Genomic DNA, 7,500 nt, shown 5'->3' with positions numbered 1-7,500 from the left:
TTTAGTAAACCCGACACCATTTTAGCTAAGAGCGGTCCCGGTGACCGGCGAGCGTGTCTTGTGTAGAAGCACCGGTGTTTTCTGTACGCTGCAGCGGGGGATGAACGGCCGAGCGGGTTCTTATAAATGTCGGATTTCATTATTTGTCGGCCTACCGTGAAGTGGCGGCGGGGGCGGCTGTGGCGGCGGCGGGGGCGAGAGGGACGGGACGAGACAAGACCGAGACGGGGTCCGTGAGGAGGGTGGGTGCGTACACAAAATACTTTCCCTTTAAAGCGGAGAGGGACAGAGGGGGTGAAGGAGACATAAAAAAAGAAAAGGAAGAAAGACAGAGAGGGAGGGAGGGCGAGAGAGAGGGAGAGAGAGTTTTCAAAAAAAGAGAAAGATGTCATCCTGTCGATCGAAACACCGAGGCGGAGCCATGGACCAAGGCCGACCAGGAGCTCTCTAGTTAGGCGACGAGCTGTACGCAACGCCGAGGCTTGGGATCCGACGCTGCGGCCTTTTTTCCCCCGGAGCTATCGCAAAAATAAAAACAGCTGCTATGATTAGCACAACATCATCTTCTGTATAAAAATAACCGCTATTTTGCATGCAATTCACCACATTTTTTAAAATAACAGTAGACATAAGCAAATTATAATTAAAAAATGCACCATTAAAACAAGCATGAACCATTTTGTCGCATTTACAAAAAGCCTCTTGTTTATCGCCATAAGATTAATAATTCATAACTCATAGCAGCCGAATCACTAATAAGTGTTAACTGATTTATATCGTCTGATGTCATTATATATTTTCCAAGAATTAACCCGGGCAGGTAGATAAGAGATACAGGCCTCAGATTGTGTTTTCATAGCAGCAGCTGGAGCGTTTCTTCCGGGGCTCCGCTCCCCTCCTCCCTCCCCTCTTTGCCTCTCTGCTCCCGGGCTGCCTCGCTGTTGCTCCCCGGTGTTCAGCATGGATACCTCCTGGAGTAATTTCCTCTTTCAGGTGAGTCTTAATTGATGCTGGAGCTGCTTTGGGTGTTTTTGTGGTTGAGGGGGAAAGAGGTGGAGGAGGAGGGGGGGGGTGGGGGGGGAGTGTTTGACATGGGGTTAAAGAGGGGGGGGTCACACAGGGGTCAGGGTGAAACTGGCTTTTGGGTTCCCCAGCTGGGCTGATTGGATCACAGGTAAACACCCAGACATGGTCCTGATCCAGAGTACTTTTACTCCTTCCACTTGTACTTCACTTGAGAGAAGAAGCAAAGTTTAGGTAAAACCTCACAAATCACATGATCACATGAGGTGGAAGAAGTATTCAGATCTTAGTGCAAAAGAAAAAGCAGAATAATATATTATATTATTTCACTGTTGTTCACTTTAATGTTGCAGCCGGTGAAGTTTGAGTGACGTCTTTGAATGTGTTGTTGTGTCACTTTAATATAAAACAGAGAATCAAACCTCCAGATTTCAGAGGCTGGAAACAGCAAGTTCTGACATTTCTGCATGAAAAATGATTGGCGATGATTTCGACAAACTCTGAACCTAAATCGTTGACACCTAATCCCGACCTCCTATTGGTAGGGACATCACAGCACCTTTCTATAATCCTGGTGTGATCAATCATTTGAACACCAACATGTAAATCTTCAGAAACCTGTTTCTTCTCCGCAACATAAATGACAGACTCTGGCAGATAAACTGTGTTCCTGTTTATTTCTGGCAGACGCCGTCGACTCAGAGTCAAGCTGAGACGCCTCTGCAGTCTGAGCTGCTGCCGGAGCTCACCGGCTCGGCTCAGAGTCCTGCAGACGAGCACGCCGTCACGCCGCCGTCCACCGTCGACACCGCCGCCCTGAGCGAGGACCCGCTGCCTGGTGAGGCTGTTTCAGAACATACTGTGTGTTTGTGACAGACAGGAAACATGTTCCACATGCACATCCCTGATTGGACTTATTACATCAGCACACTGTGAACGCAGAGGGGCAGAAAGAAAAGCTTTAGAATAACATTAAAAACTATAAGAAATAAAAACCTGAATTAAATCAATTCCGTAGAATACAAAGTATAAATACTGAAATGACACTTCTAAAACAAGCACAAAATAAATATGTAACGACAACTCCGTTAAAGATAAAACTCAAATAATAGTTAATCATCATAAATTTTAGTTTCTGAATGTAACGAGCAGGAAGTGACACAACCTCCTGACTCACTCTATAATCTATTATAACCTATAATCTATAATAATCTATCTATTATAATCTATAATCTATTATAACCTATAATCTATTATAACCTATAATCTATTATAACCTATAATCTATTATAATCTATAATCTATTATAACCTATAATATATTATAACCTATAATCTATAATCTATCATAATCTATTATAATCTATAATCTATTATAACCTATAATCTATTATAATCTATAATCTATTATAACCTATAATCTATTATAAACTATTATCTATTATAATCTATTATAATCTATAATCTATTATAACCTATAATATATTATAACCTATAATCTATTATGATCTATAATCTATTATAATCTATAATCTATTATAACCTATAATCTATTATAACCTATAATCTATAATCTATTATAACCTATAATCTATTATAACCTATAATCTATTATAACCTATAACCTATAATCTATTATAATCTATTATAACCTATAATCTATTATAATCTATAATCTATTATAACCTATAATCTATTATAACCTATAATCTATAATCTATTATAATCTATTATAACCTATAATCTATTATAACCTATAATCTATTATAACCTATAATCTATTATAATCTATAATCTATTATAACCTATAATCTATTATAACCTATAATCTATTATAATCTATAATCTATTATAACCTATAATCTATAATCTATTATAATCTATTATAACCTATAATCTATTATAACCTATAATCTATTATAACCTATAATCTATTATAATCTATAATCTATTATAACCTATAATCTATTATAACCTATAATATATTATAACCTATAATCTATAATCTATAATCTATTATAATCTATAATCTATTATAATCTATAATCAGCTCTGTTTTGTGCGTGTGTGTCGCCATCAGTTCTGTTTTCTTTTGGTTTTTAATTATAAATCAGGATTAGTTTTCCCCTGAATGATCATAACTGTGGTTCTGTGTCCGTCAGTGAAACCGGTCCCCAAAACCGAGCCGGCCAGCCCACATCTGCGCCACCTGCAACAAGGAGTTCAAGAACAGCTACAACCTGCGGCGCCACCAGTCGGTGCACACGGGCATCAAGATGAAGGACCGCGCCGCCCGGGAGAAGGAGGACGGAGGGAGGCCGGGGGCGGGACGGGGAGAGAAGCAGACGGTGCCTCTCTCCCTCCTGCACCTCACCCTTCCCCCCCAGCAGCCGCCTTCGCTTCCCCACGACGCCGTCTCCGAGACCCTCCCCCAGCACGGTCAGCGGCACGCCATCCAAGAGGGCCTGCCGGTGTCTGTGTCCATCGCCCAGGCAACAGTAACCATGGCTGCACCGCCTCAACCCGTCCAGGCAGCCGTTGTTGTCGTGGGCTCCCTGGAGCAGGTGAGTCCGTGAGCACGGAGGTCAGCGAGCACGGAGGTCAGCGAGCACGGAGGTCAGAGAGGTCGGAGGTCAGAGAGGTCGGAGGTCAGAGAGCACGGAGGTCAGAGAGCACGGAGGTCAGAGGTCAGAGAGCACGGAGGTCAGAGAGCACAGAAGTCAGAGAGGTCAGAGAGCACAGAGGTCAGAGAGCACGGAGGTCAGAGAGCATGGAGGTCAGAGGTCAGAGAGCACGGAGGTCAGAGAGCACAGAAGTCAGAGAGGTCAGAGAGCACAGAGGTCAGAGAGCACGGAGGTCAGAGAGCATGGAGGTCAGAGGTCAGAGAGCACGGAGGTCAGAGAGCACGGAGGTCAGAGAGCACGGAGGTCAGAGAGCAGGTCAGAGAGCTCAGAGAGCACGGAGGTCAGAGAGCACAGAGGTCACGAGGTCAGCACGGAGGTCAGAGAGCACGGAGGTCAGAGAGCACAGAGGTCAGAGAGCACAGAGAGCATGGAGGTCAGAGAGCACGGAGGTCAGAGAGCACAGAGGTCAGAGAGCACGGAGGTCAGAGGTCAGAGAGCACAGAGGTCAGAGAGCATGGAGGTCAGAGAGCTCAGAGAGTACGGAGGTCAGAGAGCACAGAGGTCAGAGAGCACGGAGGTCAGAGGTCAGAGAGCACAGAGGTCAGAGAGCACGGAAGTCAGAGAGGTCAGAGAGCACAGAGGTCAGAGAGCACGGAGGTCAGAGAGCATGGAGGTCAGAGGTCAGAGAGCACGGAGGTCAGAGAGCACGGAGGTCAGAGAGCACAGAGGTCAGAGAGCTCAGAGAGCACGGAGGTCAGAGAGCACGGAGGTCAGAGGTCAGAGAGCACGGAGGTCAGAGAGCACGGAGGTCAGAGAGCACAGAGGTCAGAGAGCACAGAGAGCATGGAGGTCAGAGAGCACGGAGGTCAGAGAGCACGGAGGTCAGAGAGCACAGAGGTCAGAGAGCACGGAGGTCAGAGGTCAGAGAGCACAGAGGTCAGAGAGCATGGAGGTCAGAGAGCTCAGAGAGTACGGAGGTCAGAGAGCACAGAGGTCAGAGAGCACGGAGGTCAGAGGTCAGAGAGCACGGAGGTCAGAGAGCACAGAGGTCAGAGAGCACGGAGGTCAGAGAGCACGGAAGTCAGAGAGCACAGAGGTCAGAGAGCACGGAGGTCAGAGAGCACGGAAGTCAGAGAGCACAGAGGTCAGAGAGCACGGAGGTCAGAGGGCATGGAGGTCAGAGAGCATGGAGGTCAGAGAGGTCGGAGGTCAGAGAGGTCGGAGGTCAGAGAGCATGGAGGTCAGAGAGCACGGAGGTCAGAGGTCAGAGAGCATGGAGGTCAGAGAGGTCAGAGAGCATGGAGGTCAGAGAGCATGGAGGTCAGAGGTCAGAGAGGTCAGAGGTCAGAGAGCATGGAGGTCAGAGAGGTCAGAGAGCATGGAGGTCAGAGAGCATGGAGGTCAGAGGTCAGAGAGGTCGGAGGAGAGAGCATTTTTTAAAAGTTGGTCTGATGTCCACATCAAAGAAATCTTATATTTTCATGTTGTTTTCTTTCACTGATTTTTTAAAACCAAATTCTGATTCTTATTTGTATTTATTGTTTCTGAATTGTAAGCCTTTAGTTGGTTTAAAAGTATTTTCTGTGTATGAAATCATTAAATGTTTCCAGCTGTTACAGTAAACAGTTAAAGTGTGAAGCTGAGATCAGAGGAAGCAGGATACACACCTTATTCATATATAAAACATATGACATATTAAACCCTTATTATAGGACCTTACACCTTTGCCAACAGGTATTCCATATGCATGAACTGTTACACGCACGGGGTCCTTGCTTTATTTAACAGCTGTTGAGACCTCAGGACAAAAGCAGCTTTATTTCCTCTGCAGGTTGTTTTCAAAGTGAACGTTGTGCGACTGCACCTGAGATCTTCAGGGACCTCACAGGCACTCTTGGGTTTAGGGTGTAGAAAGAATTTTGTTATCCGTCTTTAACATCTTCTTCACTTCTCCACAGAATCCAAACCCCAACCCCTGCACCAACCAGGTGAGGAAGAACCACGCCTGCGAGGCCTGCGGGAAGGCCTTCAGAGACGTGTACCACCTCAACCGCCACCGCCTGTCGCACTCGGACGAGAAGCCGTACTCCTGCCCCATCTGCCAGCAGCGCTTCAAGAGGAAAGACCGCATGAGCTACCACGTGCGCTCGCACCAGGGCGGCGTGGAGAAACCCTACATCTGTCCTCACTGCGCCAAGGCCTTCTCTCGGTACAAAGCAGCTTTTATTTCCATGTCATCTCCTCCGATAGAAACACAGATTAACACAGAAATAGAGATTTTAATCTCAGAGATTATTCAAGTTTTTCCTTTTTATAAAATGAGAAGTCACATTCTGAGAGCTGGCTGGTAAAATAAATGAAATAAATTAAGTAAATGAAATAAATTAATAATTAAATGAAATAAATTAAGTAAATTAAATAAATTAAATAAATTAAATAAATGAAATAAATTAAGTAAATGAAATAAATTAAATAAATTAAATAAATTAAATAAATTAAGTAAATTAAATAAATTAAATAAATTAAATAAATTAAATAAATAAACCAGCAGAAGTGAATAAAACAAGAATGAAATTCAATACAAAGCGCGACGCAGGAATATGAATATGGAGATGATTGATGAATGACTCGCTGTGTTGTGTTTGTTGCGTTTGCAGACCGGACCACCTCAACAGCCACGTCCGACAGGTGCACTCTACAGAGAGACCGTTCAAGTGCACGGTAACGTCTTCATCTGTCTGTTTTCTGGAGCTCTACCAATATGGGTTTGTGAATCATATGGACCATGAAACACTGGATAATGATGATGATGATGTTTTTAATCAAAGTCCAACTTAAAGCGGGACAGAAATAATCCTGTGACAAAGAAAACCCTGAGAGCACATAGAAGTGTTCATAAACGGAGCTGAACAAAGATTCAGAATAAAAAGTACATTTACGACTTTAATACGGGAAATGCTGAGTTTTACCTGCGACGGCACGAACATGCCGTCGCAGAACTGAAGAGCTGTAAGTGGAAGTTAATATTACAAATATTACAAATGCATTTAAAATGTGTTGAGAAGACTTCTGTGCGTTACTCCGCAGAGCTTCTGTGGTAAGTGGGTAGTGTTCTGTTACAGTCCAACGTCTTGTGACATTATAAAGTCATACATCTGCAGCACACATTTATGTTGCTTTGCTAATTCTGTGATTTCAATCTCCGAGTTCTTCTCAGAATACCCCCCCCCCCCCCCCCCCCCCCCCCCCCCGACTCGTCGTACAGCTGAAGTGAATGATCTCTGACATTTCTTCTTCCTGCCGCTGTTTGTCTGTGTTCCCTCTCGTAATCAGCCACATGATGACATGTACTGTGTGTTGAACATCCTATAAGAATCTGTCCGTGCAGGATCTGATGATCCGTGCTGTGTTTGTGTCTTCATCTCACCTCATGTATCCGTGCACGTCTTCTTCTTCTTCTCCCACAGACGTGCACGTCAGCGTTCGCCACACGGGATCGTCTCCGCGCCCACCTGGTGCGTCACGAGGAGAAGGTGCCGTGTCACATCTGCGGGAAGCTGCTGTCTGCTGCGTACATCACCGACCACATGAGGGTCCACAACCAGTCGCAGCACCACGCCTGTCACCTCTGCAACCGCAGTGAGTCGCGGGAAACGTTCACTCGTTCAACCAAAACACTTCCTGCCTCGAAACTAAAGCTGGAATGTGTCCGAGATTAGTTTCACGTTTACTGATGGCGAGCCAACAGGAGGCTTTTATTGTGAAGGAGCTATAACATGCAGTGTGTGTGTGTGTGTGTGTTTCCCAGGCTTCACCACGCTCACGTACCTGCGTGTCCACGCTCAGAAGCATCA

The 7,500-nt window shown here is 45.0% G+C and overlaps 1 protein-coding gene across 1 annotated transcript in view; it reads left to right on the top strand.

Moving 5' to 3' along the window:
- Nucleotides 1-7,494, top strand: part of LOC115006147 (myc-associated zinc finger protein-like) — a gene marked incomplete at its 3' end in the record, with an annotated part of 7,499 nt that extends 5 nt beyond the window's left edge. The window contains 8 exon segments of the mRNA XM_029428226.1: nt 1-993; nt 1,711-1,861; nt 3,185-3,195; nt 3,197-3,586; nt 5,605-5,855; nt 6,304-6,367; nt 7,114-7,285; nt 7,455-7,494. The exon segment at nt 1-993 is cut by the window's left edge and continues 5 nt beyond it. Coding sequence (XP_029284086.1) covers nt 961-993; nt 1,711-1,861; nt 3,185-3,195; nt 3,197-3,586; nt 5,605-5,855; nt 6,304-6,367; nt 7,114-7,285; nt 7,455-7,494 — 1,112 coding nt within the window.
- Nucleotides 7,495-7,500: the final 6 nt, after the last annotated feature.

The sequence above is a fragment of the Cottoperca gobio genome, unplaced genomic scaffold, assembly GCF_900634415.1.
Source record: "Cottoperca gobio unplaced genomic scaffold, fCotGob3.1 fCotGob3_513arrow_ctg1, whole genome shotgun sequence".
Taxonomy (NCBI): domain Eukaryota; kingdom Metazoa; phylum Chordata; class Actinopteri; order Perciformes; family Bovichtidae; genus Cottoperca; species Cottoperca gobio.
Note: the sequence above shows the minus strand (reverse complement) of the source record. Positions and strands in the feature narration are given on the sequence as shown.